The sequence below is a fragment of the Acomys russatus genome, chromosome 11 (genome assembly GCF_903995435.1).
Source record: "Acomys russatus chromosome 11, mAcoRus1.1, whole genome shotgun sequence".
In the NCBI taxonomy this organism is placed as follows: domain Eukaryota; kingdom Metazoa; phylum Chordata; class Mammalia; order Rodentia; family Muridae; genus Acomys; species Acomys russatus.
Window position 1 is genome coordinate 127,539 of NC_067147.1, and position 19,294 is coordinate 146,832.

Below are 19,294 nucleotides of genomic sequence, written 5' to 3' on the forward strand. Positions count from 1 at the left end.
GTTGCAGAGATGATGTACAAAAATGGCATATAATTTTAGGAAAAGAGTAATACACTTTTATTATGCCATCAGAGAGTGCTGCAACCCACCAAACTATGACACCCATTCTGAAAGGCCCCTTTTCAACCATCTCCTGTATGCCTTTGGGATGGACCAGGCTCCATCTTCATTCCTCTCCTTCCTCCTTCTCTTCTCCCCATCCCAATATCACTTCTCTTTTCCTTCACTCAAGCTGTTTAAATTCAATGAGAAATTTCAAGCCATCAAAAAATATTTCTTGGTTAATTGAAGCACATTTTAAAAATATATGTAAATGTGATTCTGAGATCCATGAAACTTCTGGTCAGTTTTCACTACCTTTCTTGTATAGTTTATTAAATCAGGCTTGCAACCCTGAGCAGAGAAAGCACCCTAATGCCTGTCCAGTGATTAAAACTCTCTAGATCATATCCAAGACTAACATTCATTGCCAACTGGATTTTTCTGTTGAATCAATGTTTTTCATTTAATACAGACTGGCTTTTAACAAACAGAGACCCATGACTTTTACTCATGCTGTGACTGGATGCTGACAGGGTTTCTGGAAGTAAATATACAGGCCCTCAGATGGTATGCTAACTTCAAAAATGGAGGTGATTAGAATTGTTAAGGCTCAATTTTCTCCCAAGTGAATTCTGATACTTTGCAAAAAATGTTTTTATTTCTATTTTTAAATGAGACATTTTGTTAAGCACATGCATGAAATGCAAACAGCACTTATACTCCTTCCTTTAGCCCTTGATGTTCACATGATATGGAAAGAAAAGGTCTACTGAAGCAAGGCACAGGCTCTGTGGCACCTCAGCAAGGGAGATTAATAGTCATCATAGTTGACACTGGCTCCATGCCTAAAGCTTTCTGGGCTGCGGGGTCCAATGGCTGCATCTTCATCATAATGACGCTGATAGTAGTCACCATAGTAATCATGTCCATTCCGGTTTCTGTTTAGCCAATAGTTGACATCATCTTCAAATTTCTGGAGGAAAAGAGAATGATAAAGAATGGATTTAAAGATACACAGAAATAATGACTTTTCTCTAAGTGGCATTTTATCAGTGATTCACAATCAGTGTTATGACAGCTGCTTGTTATATTTTATTCACAGGCCAATCCAGCCTTAGGATACCAGTATGAGCTATCACCCCACCAAATAACTCTATGCCTATACTTTGATAATTCCCACTACCCCAAGACATACTCTATACCTCTGCATAGTTTTTCTTTTTATAAGGTAAACAAAATGTGCATCTGTCAGCCTGGTGCAGTGGTACACACCTGTAATTCCAGCACTCAGGGAGAAAGAGGCAGTTGAATCTCTGTAAATTCAAGGCTAACATGGTCTATAAAGCAAGTCCAGATGGCCAAGGCTACACAGAGAAACCCTATCTCTAAAAAATAATGTGCATATGTCAAATGCAGTAACAACTTGGCTGGCGCTCACTGTCATTCACGTCACTATGATAGATGTCCTCTTACCCTCCTGGCCTATTCCTGTACTTGGCTCACCATTTGAATGAAGTCAACCATTGCCATCTTACAGCTCTGGAACAGGGCATCTGGGACACCTCAGATGGTTCATCTTAAACACACATGTTCTTGGTTTGTGTGTGCACAGGCATAAGTGTTCATTGTGCAAGTTGTGAAATGAGCTGTGGGTGTCAGGCTTTGTGCAGCAAGCACTGAAGAATGCCCAAAGCAAGATAGGGAGTCATAGCTTACAAGAAACTTGCAGTCTATTGGAGATAATTATGAAAGGAGACAGTTGCTGTTAATAAAAATGAAAAAGGCACAGAAAGGATTAGCAATGAGTAAGGCCTCCTCCAGCAACTGTTCTTTGCTATGAATTGCCTTTCCAAAAGGAAAAGAAGAATATTTAGAATATTTCTGAAGTGATGGTGAAAGAGCAAGATGAATTGTGTTGACAACTTTCACTTGTTGATCTAGGGTGAGGATGAAATATTAAGGAGATAGCAAAGACAGACAGGAGATGGGAGAGGGCTGAGCAGTTTGGGCTGCAGGCTATGGCTGTAAAGTCCTGCACTGAGACTGGAAAAATGCAGGTTTTCTGGCACCATTCTAGCCTCTTGTACTGAATTTTCTAGTAGTTGGATCTCAAGAATCTATTTTCATTTTAGTGGAATAGCCAGGGAATGCTAAATACAATTCCAGCTTGTACTTTTTTGTCTTTGGATTAGGATAATGAGAAAGCAATGTGTATCCCATAGGGAGGATTCTGCAGTGCTGTGTAGGATGAGCCTCTCCAGGGATGCTGCAGTGAGTTAGAGGCTCCCAGTTGGCTCCTGACCATGTGTCTGATCTAAGAAGATAGTAAGGTAGGTGTGCTGGAGGCATTTTAGATTGTAGTGATTCGAACTTACCAAAGACTGAAGACGGACTCTGTGAAGCTGAAACCCTAGGCTAGGCCATGAACTGGGGATCTGGGGCCCACTTTTGCTTAGTGCTATGCCCCCACCTATGTAGCCTTCACCCTGAGGCACTGATTCTGATTCCTCATCTGTTTGCTGCCTAATATCTTCATCTTTAGAGCCTCCCATAACTGCTGCCTCAAGGAAGAGGACACAGAGCTATTTTTACCTCCCTGTCTCTCTAGCCTGGAAATATTCACAATGCCACATTTTGAGCTCAGAGTAAAATAATCTTACTGCCTGGGTTTTCTTATAAGGTTTGAGGTTAGAGCTTAAAATGTGTATTTTTAAATGCACTTTAAGAATATTTATGAATATAGAAATAAGACAGGTTCAAGTTTGAATATGAGCAGGGGCAAATATGGAGAGGGGTGGTGCCATTCCAGTGCCAAAGAACACCACCCATGGCATCTGAACTTAGTTCCTTGTGGTCTTTTAATGCAAACTTAATCATTACAGCTTCTCTCAATCCTTCCCTTTTGTTTTTGCCATTTATCCATACAAAAAATTTAATATCTATTTAGTGGTGGTCATCAAAGAGGTACAAACTACTACTAAATGATGATATAACACTCTTATCTACCAGATAAATGAATATACTTAAATATTATAAAACACGAGATGCTGATGATAACTTGAGAACATGGGTACCCTCCTGAGGACTTCTGAAGATGTGCAACTTGACTATCATAAGAGCCTTTCATTATGAGTCCACCTGTTTCCCAGTAACTTCACCAGGCAGAACATGGACCTAAGAAAGGAGTAATTGACACACAGCAATGTCCTTTGAGTTGTGAAAAATGTTAAATAAAGTCATCTGTTTAAGTATTTCAGGTACTCCTGGCACAGGTTTTGGTTTAAGTATGTAGTTACAGCAAAAGAAGACATATTTAATTAGTAAAGGGGCATTTAGGTACTGAGAGATGTATATGTACAGAAGCTGGGAATAGGAAGGAAGAGATGATGCAGCCACATTCTTTGTTCTGTGCTACAATAGAAAGGAAGCTTTTCTACCCTGTACCATATGTCAAACACTCTGTGAGTCACATGCCCATTTAGAAGAATGTGTTCAGCTACACTGCTGCAGATGCTCCCTGGGAAGAAGGCTGCATGGTCTAACTTGGACTCTTCAGCCACTCTGGACAGACTTCAGGGAATGCAATCTAGAGTGTCTGTCCTGTTGCCCTCTTGCCTGTACCTGCAGCCAAGACAAGAATATGTGATTTTAAACAGTCTCATAAAACAGTTACTTACTGACTTTGCCCACTGGTGCAAAGCAGCTTTACTCACAAGTGCAATGATGAAATTTACCCTAAATGCCTACAAGAATAACCTCACTGTAACACTCATTTAAAAAAATCTCTTTGCGTGGTCTTGATGAGTCCATATGCCCATCTTGTTTCATCCATTTCTGGACAAAGATGTTCAAATTTAGTGAGTTATTTTGAGAATACACAGTCAAAAGTGGACAGCAGGGCTCAAGGCATTTCTTGGCTCAAGGCATTTCAGGGCTCAAGAAACTGAGATATAGCCATTTGGCTCACAGATTCCCTGGATCTTTCCTTTCTCTGGACAGCTAGAATACAGTGCAGAGTGGGCTGATACATTTGGAATAAAAAGCACTGTGGCTTGGCTAGCTATGGTTTGTGTGCTCCTAGGGTTCACTGCTAGAAGCTTGGTCCCAGTGTGGCAGTGCTGGAGGACTGGGATCTTTACGAAGCAAAGCCATGGTTCAAAGTAATTAGGTCATGATGGCTTTACCCATTAAAAGTACTAATTCTGTGTAATGTGGATTAGTTCTTGTAAGAACTGACAGTGATAAAAGTCAGTGGTGTCAGCACTTGGGAGTTCAATATCTTCTCTGGCTACATAGTGAGTTTGAGGCCAGGCTAGGCTGCACAAGACACTGTCTCAATAAACAAACAAACAGATAAATGAATAAAGAAAATTTAGGCTTGCTTTTAGATTTAAAGGTGGCTGGTTTTTTTAAACATATACTCCTGCTATTATGACACCATTTGCCAAAATGTTCTCACTAGAGCCAGTACATGGTGACATCAGACCATATACTAAAAAGCTAGAAATGAACTCCTTTCTTAAAAGTGCTCAGCTTCAGGTATTTTGATAGACCAACAGAGAACGGACTAAAATAAGGAGCAAAGCCTAACTTCCCAGGCCTTCTTTCTTCCCCAGATCAGGCCTCTGTCCCCCCACAGCATGCCCTGTAGTGTCCAAGGCCCCCAGCAGGAAAGTATACCCACCGCCTCATCAAAGCCCATGTACAGAAACTGCTGGTACCACTGCTGCACCTCAGGCCGTGTACGATCCCACAGCTGCCTCTTGGCACGCTTCAGGCCACCTAGGAATTTCTTCGCCGTGTTCTCAGCAATAGCCATATTAGTCTTGAATGAAACAGGATCTGAAAAGATCAGTTCGCCAAAGCCAAAGAAAGAGTCATTTCTTTTAGGAAAAAAAAAAAATTCTTTACTATTGGAAAAAATTTTCCCCCTATGTCTTAAAAGGTTTATATTTGTTTTATGTGTATGGAAGTATTGTCTGCATGTGTGTTTGGGCTGCATGTGCATGCAGTCCAGCAAGTGCCAGAAGAGGGAGTCAAACTCCCTGAATCAGAGTCATAGATAGTTGTGAAACACCATGTGGGTGCTGGGAATAAAACCTGTGCTCTTAGCTACTACTGGGCTTTTCTCTAGCCCAAGCTGTTATTAGAATGCTAATATGGTTTAACCACTTCTGTGTTTGTATACAAACACACATATGCAAGGATCAAGCTAGATTAATTGGTATTTTCTTCCCTTTACATGCTTATTATTTCCTCATGTTGGAAAGCTTTAAACTCTTTTCTAGTTTTTCATAAACTGTGCAATGGATTGCTCTGAGTTGTAGTCACCCTGCTGTGATACCACATAAGACAGGAACTTTTTTTTCAGCAGAAGTTAGTAATAAAAAGGTTTCTCCATGGGATGCATTTTCCTAATTGCTGACTGGATAGGCAGAGTGCCAAAGATGCCATTCTATCCCTGAACCATACTGTTTTCAGCCCGGGTGTGTTTAACCAGTCTAAAACAATCAACGTTCAGTTAACATTGTTCTACTCTTTCCGAATTTACACTGACATCCTTTGGAGGAAAATGCCAGCATTTACTGGTAATATACTTATCTAGTGGAATGCCACACCACATACCCACAGAATGAGCCCACCAGATCCGCAAGCCTTTTAAAGAGCTAACACTCTTTATCATATTCCAAGCACAGGGCCTCCATGGACATATTTGCCATTGCTGTTCCACTACTTGCAGTTAGGTGTGGACATACCCCTTACTCACTTGAGGCAGACTTACTTTCTCGTTTCTGGAGAATTGTCTTGAGTTTGTTTCCATTTATGCCACCTACATAAACAACATCAGAAAGCAGTTCAGAGGCCATAATCCCTGGAATTTTTGCACTTTGTTTAGTGCAAAAATCAGAGTTGTAAATAAGAACTGCAGACCCCTGCCCTGACTTAACAAATCTATAGTATTTAATTTGTTTTGGGTACTTACCACACAAGAAAAATATTGCATGGTGATGACATAGACATAATACATATGATGACATTACTGATGACAGAGCCCATAGATGGAAAGGGTATTACTACTTGAGCTTCTGCTTGCTAAAATAGCATTGTGTTTTTTAGTCCCGGTGTCTTACTGTAAGGAAGCCGCTCATCATGTGCATCTCCCACAACCATTATCTTCCTGTTGTAATAGGGTCTATAGTGCCCCGCATCCCATTTTATAATCCACTAGGAATAGCCCCTTGGGAATTTCAGAGGTAAGCTTATTTGGATGCAGGTGTGGCTTTTCACGTACATTCAGATAGTCTCATACTGGACTCAAAGTGGGGTCTACACCCATGATACTGATACATACAGGCTGGGCAGCCCCATGAGACAGAGCCAGGTAGAGATGAGGCTTCTAAGGGAAATTTAGGAACAAGCGACTCTTGGCTCTTTAAAATTGCTGCACAGCTTTGCAACTTGCACTGATTGTCCTCCACTCCAGCTTTATTGTGGAGGGGAGCATTATCTGTTGGGTATTCTCAGTTTTAAAAGAGTAAAACTAATCACTGTGATAATTTGATAGATAATAGTATGCCTAACCTGAAAGAACACATGCTCCATTCAGTGAGCTGATCCCTAAGAGTTGTACACAGACTTGGTTTCATGAAAGGTGGACCCAAAGCCCCTGAAGAAAACAACCCCGGCATCCTAAATAGGAAACAGAGCATCTACAGGTGTCTGGAACAGCCATGGGGACCCAAGATGGAGAAGGGCACAGCAAGGTAGTGGTGCTGTCTTGCCAGCAGGATTCTTAATTTCTCAGTCCAGGGTTTCTGGGAAAACAATGAACTTTTGCTTCCGTCTAGCTCAGATGAGATTAAGAACTTGCTTTGAGTATGTATCCATGAATTGTATAACTGGTCATATAATAATTTTATTTCTAGTTTCCTGAGAAACATCCACATTGGTTTCCATGGCGGTTATACCAGTTTATACTCCTCCAAGTAGTAAATAAATGTTTTTCTTCCATGCTGTCCAGCACATGCTGTCATCTGTTCTCTAGATGATAGCCATTCTGGCTGGAGCAGGATGGAATTACTTCAGTTTTAATTGGTAGTTTCCTGGTGGCTAAGGATATTGAATATTTTTAAATGCACCAACATATTTGAACACATGTGTTTATTGCTACAAGATTCACAATAGCTAGGAAATGGAACCAGCCTAGATGTACATTCACAGATAAATGGATAGAGAAACTGGTACAGAAACACAATGAGATTTTATGTAACCATAATGAAAAATTAAATCATGCCGTTTTCAGGAAAAAAATTGATAAACTTGGAGATCATTATGTTAAGGTAGATAAGTCATACTGAGAGTTCTGGTTTGGTTCCTTTTGCTATGACACAACACTATGTCCAAAAGAAACTTAGGGGAGAGAAGAGTTTGTTTGGATTAAAATTCCAGTTCATCACTATGGGAAGTCAGTGTAGATACCTAGAGAAAGAGCCTGAAGGGAGGAATACTACTTCCTGGCTCACTCTCTGACTTGCTCACTGAGGACCATACTCAGCTAGCTTTCTTAGCCAGGCCAGAACAACTTACCCAGGAAATGTCACTGCTCACAATGATCTGGGTCCTTCTATATGGATTAACAATCAAGATATTACATCACAGACATAATCACAGAGCAAGCTGATAAAGACAGTTACTCATTTGCGACTCTTTTTCTTTTCAGTGATTCTAGGCTGTGCAAAGCTGATAGTTAATGCAAACCAGGGTACAGAAAAGCAAAATAACACATTTTCTCATGCAGAACCAAGATTTTAATTTATATGTGTGTGCTTTTACATATGTATGTATACAGCTTGGGTGTAGGCCATAAATCTAGAAAGGGGAACATGAGAGGGAAAGGAGAAAATTCAAAAGGTGGGAGGGTAATTTGTCTTAATTACTTTTCTATTGTTGTGAAAAATACTATGGCCATGGCAATTTAAAGAAAAAAATCATTAGTGAGAGCTTACAATTTCAGAGAGTAAGTGATTATCATGGCAAGGAGCATGGCAGCAAACAGGCAAGCATGACACTGGAACAGTAGTTGAGAGTTTATACCCAATCCATAATCAGGAGGTAGACAGAGAAAGAGAACTAACTGGGCTTTTGAAAACTCAAAGCCCACTCTCAGTGACACACCTCCTCCAACAAGGCCACACTCCTGAAATCTCCCCATACAATTCTGCCAACTGGGGACGAAACATTTAAATATATTAAATATATTTAAATATATTAGTCCATGGGAGTCATTTCTATTCAAACTTCCACAATAATAAAGATGTATCTTGTGATATGAAAGGTTGACTGCAGAGAGGAAGGATGAAAGGCCAACCAGGAAAAGACAGGGTGTGGATGAAAGCAGAGGAAGAGGGCCAAAGCATGTAAGAAGTGGACATAATGAAACTCGTTACTTTGTATGATAATTTTAAAACTAAAAAAGAAAAAACAACAAAGAATACCCATTTTGGATTCTGAGTGCAGCTCAGTGAACACTCACTCAGTATGATGAGCCCGGGGATCAATCCTCAGCACTGAAAAACAGCTAAAAGACCTGTACTCTACCAATGATACATTAATAAGGCTGGACAAAGACTTTTTTAGTAAGAATTAGTGCATAAATAGTTTACTATGCTATTGAGGAGAAAAAAGTCAATATTCAAAGCCAAGAATCAACACCTGGTTTTGTGTGTGTGTGTGTGTGTGTGTGTGTGTGTGTGTGTGTGTGTGTGTGTGTGTGTGTGTGCGTGCGCGCGTGTGCATGGGCGTGGGCATGGGCATATGTTAGTGTACCTAATGCTCCCCACATTTCTGAGTCCACATCACTCTCACTATGCAGAATCCATGTAGAACATCATCTCCTAACCTATGTAGCATGTATATAAGTGTTGCCTGCTGAGTGCCAGTACAGCAGTACCATCTAAAGAGCCTGCCCTGTGCTCTTGGATGGAGTAAGGAAGATGTTAGAACTCACACATATGCTTCCCTGGTGATCTTATGGCAGTGGCAACCCTTTCTGGGCTCTGCTACAGCAGTTGTGGTTTACAGCACCTCCTTTCATTCTCAGAAGTGCTTGTAGAATAATGTATGGCCATTCTAATTTTAGAGAATGGATAGCATAAAAACTCCTTGGGAAGGATCTATAGGGGCCATGCTAAGGGATGAGTGGTGTTATTGTCCTGGCATCTTGCTCAAGTGAGCCAGTATATACTGACCAGTGAGCTAAGGAGTTAGAGTAGCAGGCATCAGAGTATGTGGCGTCTGCCGTCTGTTTACAGTTGCCTGTAGTAATGTTTCTGTTTTAAAACAACAACAGAGTTCAGGGTAGTCATCTATCAAGAAATAACTGTCTGATCTCTGACTTGTCACTGTCCTGATCAGGCCACTTCTCTGCAGTTGAAGAAGGACACAGGAAACCTGGAGAAAGGAACCTCTCTGTCTCCTGCCTTTTGTTTGAGATGTTCTCAGCTATTACTGCAGCCATACCTTCAATCCACTCCCATGGTCTCTAATGCCCTGGAACTGTAAACTCTGAATGTTTTATTTTATAAGTATTCCTGATCATACTGTTTTATCACAGCAATAGAAAAGTAAGTAAGATAGTGAGTAACATCTCCAGTGTCTGAGCCCACATGAAGATGGAGCAAGGGGCTCCTGGAGATTCCCCATTAAGAACTACTTGAGTCATCAGAGCATAAATCAACAAAGTTGAGAACTGGCTAGGCTACTGGAGAGATGATTATCTAACCATTTAAGGTGAGACTGCTGTTAAATGCTGTGCTTCCCTCCAAATCCTAAAAGTCAATGCAGAGATATATGAAAATATTTGCCAAAGCGGATAGCTATTCTTGGATCTAATATTAACATTCATGAATATCCTAACATTTGCCAATCTTTAATGAGGTACAGTAGAGTACACACAAAATTAAACACCACCCTCCATCTGTTTGCCTTCTGTAGAAGTGCTTAACAATCGATGAGTGAAATGTGGTCTGATGCTGAAAGAGACACAAGGTTTGGGCTGTTACAGCAAGCCTGCAATTTCTTGCAATTGTGAGCCATTAGTACTTCAGGAACGAAAGCTCTGCCACAACAAATCTCAGCTGTGCAACTTAAAGGCTTGGAGAAGTCCATGTCATGAATTATGACTCTGTACCTTCAGCTACATATTAATATATATAACTGGACACCATGCTAAGTCTGCTTGCAGAAAGAACAAAAGGAGAGCTGTGGCTATTTTACTACAGGCTGTCATTTCTAGGCTGAGAGGAAAAGCAGTCATGTGTGCATCAAATCTTCTCACTTGGAGTTGAATGCACAGGGGTCTGGGCATATTCAGAATCTCAAGCCACAGTACTCTGAATGTGAGGACCCCTATGAAGCAGATCAAGAGAGGGCTGTGATCATTCTCTTCAGGAAATGTGCTTGGGTTCCATAGAGTCATGTTTGGAGGAGAGAGAGAGATGGACCCTAAGCTAACAGAACTGGCTGCTCTTTCCAGAGGACCCTGGTTTGATTTCCACATCTACAAAGCAGCTTGCAATCTTCTGTCATTCCAGTACCAGAGTTACAACACCTTCTTCTGGACTCAGCAGGTACTGCATGCATGAAGTACAAAGACATGCATGCAATCAAAATACCAATGCACATAAGATAAAAGGGGGAGGGGGAAGAATCATTTTTAGACTTAATGTATTTTCTTTTTTCATTGTAAAAAGTTCACATTTCAGTTTAATGATGCTGATACTGTAACGGATTCTAATCACTCACTTCTTGGAATTAACTCAGTAAAATATGAGTGTTGAAAATGAATGCCCTATAGCCCATATTCACAAGGCTAGCTCACATGAGGTTACTGCTGACATTTGCAACAGTAATCCTTCCAACTAGAACAAACTCCCTTTTGTTTTCATGGTCCCTCTGCAGTGACCCTGCCTCCCCTCACCCTGGAGTGTGGTTTACCATGCCTTCTCCAAAAAAGCAAAAATGAAGCGACAGAGAAAGCAAGTGTGTCTCCCATTTCTGTTTGGTGATGCCCAACCCCTTGGTCCTGGTACACACACCAGTCTTAGGTGCTGGGCAAACAGCTTAGTGTTTCCAGCTACTGTTCTCTTGGTAGTAAATCTGGGCTCAGGTTGCTGTCTCCCAGATTTGTAAACCTCAAAGGTGCTCCTATGTACAGGAGTTAATTTGTAACCTCTAAAGGGTCACACAAAAGGAAAGTTTTACAGGGTCAGAAAGAGCTTCTGTGGAGCTCTGGGTATATAAGCCTGATCTTCCTTTTGGCTGTGCTGCAAATGTGCTTTTAAAGTAGAAAGAACTGGGGATTTTCAAACATTCAGTTAATGCAGATAAACGTAGTAGAAAAAGTTAAGTTATTCAATTTTAAGAGTTGGCTCTTGCCCTGTCTGAAACACCAGCTCAGCTTTGCAGCCTGAATACCATTAACTCTGTTGCCTCAAGCTACCTGGAAGGAAATTGAGGAAAAGAGCAGCTTGTCCTGTCTGTGAATACCACTCCCTTCAAGCCTCCACAATTCCTGAGTAAGCACTTCTGGTGGATGCTTCGGACCCCTATTCCATTTGCCCAAGGTTGCCCTTCAGTCTAGAATGTTCCCTTTGAATTCGATTCCTTCACTGGATGCCCAAGTGCACCAGCTGCGGATCTTGGGAGTACAAAATCCTAGAACTGGTTCCACGCCTCGCCTTCTTGGTTCAGCCCAGGCTAACAGGGGGATCATATGCAGGCATGCAGCACCTCCTTTCCAATCTCCTTCCTCAGCAGCCCCAACACTCTCCTTCAGGCATCCCCCACTTACCTGGACCCAGGCACAGAAGAAGGAGCAGCGCCAGCCCAGTCAGGGCCAGGACTCCAGGCCTCAGAGATGAGGTGGCCATGGCTCCAAGGCACAACAGAGTGGCTGGAGGGACAACTGGAGCTGGACCTAGGCTCAGTGAAGCAGGCGCTAAAGCTCGGGTGTCCTTGCTGGGGCGGGACCCACCGGGTGGGCAGTAAGCCAGGCCAGGCTGCAGTCCAAGCTACAATTCCAAGCACACTGCGGATCTGCTGCCAGTCTCTGGGAGAAGCCACGTGACTAAAGGGGAGACTGCCAGACAGATGCCAAGCACAGCCCAACCAGGCTGTCAACAGTGAATGCTAGCTCCCCTGCCCCCACCCTGTGCGCCCCTGAGGGGTTTCCTTTCCAGCACAACCCTCCCCTAGCACCCCAGGCTCTTGGCCTTGCCTTTTAAAGTAGCCTTTGGAATGTTCTTAATTCCTGAGCTGTAGTTAAGCTTGGCTCCCACAGGGCAACCTTTATGATATTTTGAAACATTCTGGGTTCAGAACTATAGTCCAAGAAAACACATCCCTTCAAACCACAGCAGTTCAGAAGCCTTGGAGGGACCAGTATTTTTCCAAAAGTTTTAGCAAAGACTTTGCATCCATTGTGCACACTCTTGCCCTGGGACATTTGAGCAATGGAAAAGGAGGCAGACAACACTAATTGTCTCAGTAGCAGGCTTGACCACCAAAGGAGGTTGCAAAACAGTGAATGTGCTCAACAAAAGTGAAGACCGGCTTGTCGGGTATTTAGTTGTACAACCCTGACCACTTCAGGGACCTGGATTCCATCCCCAGCAGTAGGCTGGGGGAGCAAAGACAAACTGTTTTCAATTGATGAATGGAAACTTGGCTTTAGAGGCTTTTTCCAGTAAGATTTGCCTGAGTCTGCAGACTGCTCAGTTTCTTCACAGAGACTGTCAGTTTTAAATGAAGGAGAGGCATGTAGGAGAGTTTCTCCAGCCAGCAGGAGAAAATCAAAGTTTAGCCAGCAAAGGAAAAGAAGAGAAAGGGGAACCTGGGAGTTATGTAAATACTTATTTGGTTTGCACAGGTGTAGGAGAGTTAGGGGCTTGCTAGTGCACATTGCTGGTCACCTCTGATCTCTCAGGTGTTGAGTGCGGCATAGAAATCTGAATTTTATGTAAAAATGTTTTCAGGGATGCTGAAGGTGTGCCTCAGAAAGCACTGGGAGAAACTCCGCTACAGAAGCTTGCCTGTCCTCTTGTCCTTCCTTGGTCAGTGAAGAGAATTTTTTCTCCCCTCTGTAGACTGAGCACAGTGGTGAGAACCAGGTTTAGTTTCCAATAGATTTCTGCATTCTGCAAAAATATATAAACAATTCAATTGCCTTTTTAGGTCTGTAAACTGAAAGATACAGCATCTACCCACTGAGGTAAGCAGTTAATGTGAAGAGCCTCGTAGGCTTGCTGTGAGCACAGGACAAATGGCATCTTGTGAAGAGTCAGGGGGCTCCTTCATCAGTGGGAGAATATCAACACGGTTATGCTTCCTTCAGTCTGCAACATCCACCATGTTCTCAGACTGAGCTCAGGTGCTGCCTCCTTGAGAGGCTTTCCCTATTCCCGCCCCTCCCCACCATTGGGCTGGAGTATTCTTCCTTTTCTCTTCCTGCAAGCCTTCTGTGCACTCGATCTTTGCCTTGCTCTACCATAGATTTATGTGTCTTAATTCTCTTTTTTCTCTTAAAGACCGAGCTCCCCTAATGTCTATTTTTAAAATCACTGTGCAGAGCCACACTATGAATAGTTGAAGAGTAAATGCATGTTATCTAAGAACACATCAGTTCAAGACTATGCAGGTATTATATAAATGAGATTATTTGGTATGAATCCATTTTTGTTTTTATACATTTGATACTAGAAAAGGATATGGGATCTGTAATCATAGTTCACTGGACTGGGGGTCAGAGCCCTGTCACAGACCTGCCCTAGTAACAAGATAAGCCAATCATCCAAGCACTTTGGTGTTAAACTTCTTGCTTAGTGATGGGACTTCAAAACCCCTCTCCTGTTGGTTAAGATGATGTCCATGCTAGAGTTTTAATAACTTTTGACATTTGAAATAACTAAGTGAAGCCAAGTGTGGGATAGAAAGTCATTTTAGTCTAACAAATATCGAGCCACACAAAGTTCTTATTGTAGAAGACTCAGAGATGGTTTCTGTGGATGGTGCTCATGAAGACATGCCCAGAACCCCACCCCTACCCCTGCCAAGCAGACATGGCCTCTTTAATGTCTGTGGTCAGGACCCCACAGGCAGACTTATGCCAAGTGTCTGTGCCTGGGATCCAAGAGCAGATATGCCCTGTTAATGTCCAAGCCTAGGATTCACTAACCAATCCTAGTGTCTGAGCACAAAATCTACCAGCAGACTCTGTTATTAGTATCCATACCCAGGATCTAACGAGGGGACCAGGCTTCTCAGTGCCTGTGAGCGAGAATCCAGAACAAGGAGACCTTGGAGACAGCCTTATGCTATAGGACAAATAGCTTTCTTCTGTGCAAGGGTCTTGAGTGAAATAAGAAGGCACGACTGAGGCTAGTTTCCAATTTCTTCCACTTTAATGTTCAACATGCAAAGAAGAGCTCTGAAAACAGATGGACATGCTTTTCAGATGAGACTCAGAGCTCTCCACCAGGAAGCCTCCTCTTCTTTTCCTTGGATGCCCTGGATGCCTCCTTTCAAGAAGTGGTTCTCCCTGTAAGTCAGAAAGTATGAAACTCTGCATATACTGTGCATACCTGTGGCTAACTTCCATCTTTTCACTTACAGGAAGTACTTTAGGGCTTCTCTAGATTCTCTGATGGCCAGCATTGCTAATTTTGCACTTTGCCCTTGTATTAAGAGGTGGTAAAGAAAACAAAAATGCTACGCTCTGAGAAGTCACAATAGTCAGTGTATCACCCAGACAGCTACCAAATGAATGACAGGCATGTGTATTATATATCACATGGATACAATAGATATGACTCATGTTCTGGTCTGGATTTGATCAGATGGCTCAAGAGTTCATCAGATTAGTGTATACTTATTATGCATTGTTTATTTCTGGAAGTTTTCAGATAATGTTTTTGCATCTTGGTTGACAATGAGTGATAGAGATGAAGAAGGTGAAGCTATAAACAAGTGGATAGTCCATGGGTTTACTAATGCATTAATATAATTACCACTACTCATGGAGGATGGGGAATGGCAAGAGCACTTGCATCAAGTGGATCCATAATCATGCAGGAGCCTACAGGAGACCATGGCTACCCTTGAAATCTAAATTCAACACTTAATGATTTTCAGTTTAACTGCTAGGGCACTCAGGATTGATAGGATAGAGCCCTATTGATAGACAGGACTCCCAGCATCCAAACTTGACTGTCACTCAGCAGTTTTCCTAGAATCTGAAGATCCAACTTTCACCATGTGTTTCTACCTTCTATGTGAACCTTTATCAATCTAGCCTGTGTTTTTGTGTAAACCACAGACCCAGACTCAATGAAGACTGCCTGATTGGGCTTTGTCCTTCGGGGGCTGACCTTCTAGTGAGGATCAACACACAGAGAAACATAATTACAATTTTTTCAAACATTTTGAAAGCCTTCTAAGAACTTGCATGCTACAGACTCCAAAAGACAAGATTAGTTTTGTTTTAAGCAAGAGTGACAAAGGTTAATACATTCATTAGATAGTTTATGAAGCACATTGGAGGGGCTTCACTACTTCAAACAGGGTTCTGGGCTGAGACTGAAACATGTTTGTCCATCTTCAGACTCTGTCAAGCATCTAAGTCAGGATATCAATGCAGGAATTTTCTCCCCTGTTGGTGGTTGCAGTGTCATTCGGCCCAGAATGGGAACTAACTCCCTGTAGGAGATTTAGCCCTTATTCTGTTTTTTTACCCTGTGTGCACTGAGAGAGGCACTCATTTTTTGTGTGTTATGTTCATGGAAGTTTCTGGCTGTTGATACTCACACTGAATTACCTGAATCAGTATTTACAGTGTCTCTCATCCTTGGAGAGGTGCCTGGTGATGAAGGAAGAGACGGACATCCCCAGTTGGTGGAGATACTCCAACTCCAGTAGCTGAGGAGTATGTCACAGGGACGACTGTAAACATTCTTTCTATTATCTTTTCTCTATCTGAAGGAGCCTCTGAGACAAGGCAAAAATGGCGAATGCCTTATGGCACAGCCACATAAAGGCCATATACAACCAGCCAGTTGTCTCGCTTCCATCTTGTGTGATGAAGCCTGAGTACCACTCTCTAACAGAATCTGGGAAACCTGAATCCTTGGAGGAGGTTCCTTGAGTCAACCCTGCTCATGCAAGAAATACATAAAGCTTTTGTATTTTGTACTTAGTGTCTTTGTATATAATGCTCTCAAATGTTTCCATGTTGTCAGTCATGTCTTCTTTTTAGAAGAGTTTTATTGGTGACAGTATCATATGATCAAGCACAATTTGTCTATTTAGTCACAAGTTAGTCCACATAATTTGATTTTAATAAATAAAGCTGCTGTGGATATGTACATTCATGTCTTTGTGTGGAAACATTTCTTCAGTGAATCACTAAAAGGGTGGTGGCTGGATCACATAGTAGTTACTTTTAATCTGCATTTTAAGCATCTTTAATGATAATGAAGATATGGGAAATAGTTATCCATTAATAAATGTGTATTAATAGTTACCAGGAAATCCATAAGGGACAGGCAAAACAATAAATCCCTGACTTCCTGAGCCCAATGGCTTAGCACTTCAGAGACAAGAATGTCCAGACATAGAAAGAAAGAGGGTGCAGGGAGGCTCCTATAAACCACATTTTTACATCCCCTTGGTTCAGGGCTCACCCTCCCTCCACAGCATGTACCTGCTGTCAGGTGTATTTGAAGCTGGAGACATAGCTGCCTCAGAACCAGGCAATACTTCTTTTGGGCACAGTGCCTCTTCTTATTGGAGCTAAGATACCAAAGATGCTTGAAAAATAGCTATCCCTAATTTCCAACCCCATCTCCAGGAGCTGAGAGTCTACAATAAATACTATAAGGCCCTAAAATTTTTATGGACTCTGACTGCTCTTCTGCCTTTTATTAGTCTGAATACCCTGTGCCTGTGCTGGGTGGTCATTGATCAAGTCCTCTTCTTATTATACACCTGCACTATTCCTCCCCTCAACTCTGGGCTGCCTTCCAGCCTATACTTACCTACAGTGGGACCAGGACACTAACCTAGTCCACTGCCTATTTCTGTAAGTAAAGCTTTATTGGAATGTCCAGGTTTGTGAATTTAGTTATTTCCATCTGTATACTTGTGCACAGTTCTATTTGCTTCAGATGAGTAGCAGGACAAAGGCCACATAGCTCTCAAAGCTAAAGTATTGTCTGAGCTTTACGTAAAAAGCCTGTTATCCCTGAGAACAGGACACAGTAGGAATGACATCCTGAGACCTCCCAGCCCTGGCTCTGAACACCAATGTGACACTCTTTCCTTACTTGGAGAACATCTATCATCTGAGAAATCCCGTTGTCCTTCCAGAGGGGGACAGACAGGAAAAGAGGTCTCACTGATACTTCTGCCCCAGCTCAGTCTCAGCTGAGGACATTCCTGGGTTGAGTCCAACAGGGAAAACTTCCAGCAGAGTTTCCCAACTCAGGGAAGCTGTGGGAAATTATGAGTTGTCATTGTTTATGCTCCTACTCGGGGTAGTTTGTTATGCAGTCATAGGTAGCCTGAACTGCACCCTTTCTGAGATGAGTGCCACTGGGGACCAGGCTGTGCTGTAGGCTTAGGGCATCTGTGGAACATCTGTGAGGCAGAGTCATAGGAAGAAAGAACACAGGGTTAGAATACAGAGGATGAGCGAGACTAGAAGGAAGAAAAAGCAACAGGGAGTATAGTATCTGGGTTTGTTACTATTATAGAATACCCAAAGCAGGCTACATTTGTAAAGAAAATATATTTCTTAGCATACAACATTGTAGTCTGAAAGTACAAAGGGGTGCAGGCTACACTGAGGTTAACTGTCAGCACCTGGCATGTGGCGATGGTTGTAGAGGAATTATAATCCAGAAACATAGCTGCTATGGGAAGAGATCATATCTGAAGGCCTATGTCTATGTGATCCTATTGGAATGCAGACATGCCACAAACACATGTAATCTCTCTGGATGAAATACAGACATGAACTTAGTACACATTTTAATCCAAGACAATGAAGGTAATGCTAGTTTGTAGAAAGAAGTACCATGCTAGTTTGTAGAAGGAAACACTGACGTTTGAAAGTGATGTCTAGTTGAGAGGCAAAGTGACCAATCAGAGAAAGATTTAATAGAATAAAATATGTTCCACTCTGATGAGACCAGAGAGGAAAGGGAGCTAACTTAAAAAGGAGCAGTGCAGAAAGAGAGGAAAAGAGAAGGGGAAGTGTTACCAACACAGTTGTACATACAGACAGAGGCAGAGAGAGAGAGAGAGAGAGAGAGAGAGAGAGAGAGAGAGAGAGAGGGATGGAGGGAGGGAGGGAGGGAGCTCTAGATACAGGTGAAGACAGAACAGGCAACAGAATGAGAAGGAGACAGAAAATTAGAACAAATTGCTAGAGTTAGCTTGCAATTCAGTCATAAGCTGAGAGAAGTCAGTTTGAATCCATCATTTTGGAGAGGAGTTTGAGCCAGAACAGCTAAGGTGAACCAGCCAGCAAGAGTTCAGAAGAAAGACCTAGAGAGAGCGAGTTTATTCAGTGATAAGTCTCAGAGGCTGAAAACATTCTAGGCAAAGATTAGATTGTATGGAAGCTAGAAGCTTTCAGACTAGGTGTAGATTAGCAAATAGAGGTTGTGAGCCTCTGAGACAGTGACAATTACATCAGGCAAATAACTTACTTTAAACAAATGGTAAGAGCATGTGTAGGGGAGAGTAGTCACATTGCTGAACAGTAAGCCAAGGAAATATGGTCCCGAAATCTTTCCAAGGGCACAATTCCAATAACTCTGAATAGCACCACTAGGATTTACATATTAAAGGTTCCACAACACCTCCCATCAACATTAGAATTTGAAGGGTTAATAAATGAATGGCGTGAGCTTGCTCGAGTATTTTGAGGGGAGTGGACAAGGCAGGAATGTCCATCCAGCCAAACATCCATGACAACTTGTAGCAGAATAAAGAGTTCTATGAGGAAAACTGTCTTTACAATTTTTTTGGAACATGGGGAGGTTGTATGCCATGAAATATGTAAAAGTAAGAGGACAACTTGCAGGAGTTTGTTCTTTCCTTCTACTGGGTCCTGGTGAATCACCCTTGTGTCACCAGGCTTGTCAGCAGATGCCTTTATCCAAGGAACACTGCCTTTCACTCTTCCCCTTTT

The 19,294-nt window shown here is 42.1% G+C and overlaps 1 protein-coding gene across 1 annotated transcript; it reads right to left on the reverse strand.

Moving 5' to 3' along the window:
- Positions 1–325: 325 nt before the first annotated feature.
- On the reverse strand, positions 326–12,071 carry Ecrg4 (ECRG4 augurin precursor). Its single transcript, XM_051152550.1, has 4 exons — positions 11,894–12,071; positions 5,825–5,872; positions 4,727–4,884; positions 326–1,015 (listed from the first exon to the last, which is right to left on the reverse strand). Exons 1-4 carry the CDS (start codon positions 11,970–11,972, stop codon positions 854–856), a joined length of 447 nt encoding a protein of 148 aa, XP_051008507.1. The 5' UTR covers positions 11,973–12,071; the 3' UTR covers positions 326–853.
- Between the last annotated feature and the right edge of the window lie 7,223 nt (positions 12,072–19,294).

What these genes read in the sequence shown, in the direction of transcription:
- Ecrg4 (XM_051152550.1), bottom strand. Translation starts at nt 11,972, where the DNA reads ATGGCCACCTCATCTCTGAGGCCTGGAGTCCTGGCCCTGACTGGGCTG. An exon ending in TCTTCTGTGCCTGGGTCCAG is followed by an intron (nt 5,873 to 11,893) that starts GTAAGTGGGGGA and finishes TTGTTTATGTAG; the next exon opens with GTGGCATAAATGGAAACAAA. An exon ending in AATTCTCCAGAAACGAGAAA is followed by an intron (nt 4,885 to 5,824) that starts GTAAGTCTGCCT and finishes TGATCTTTTCAG; the next exon opens with ATCCTGTTTCATTCAAGACT.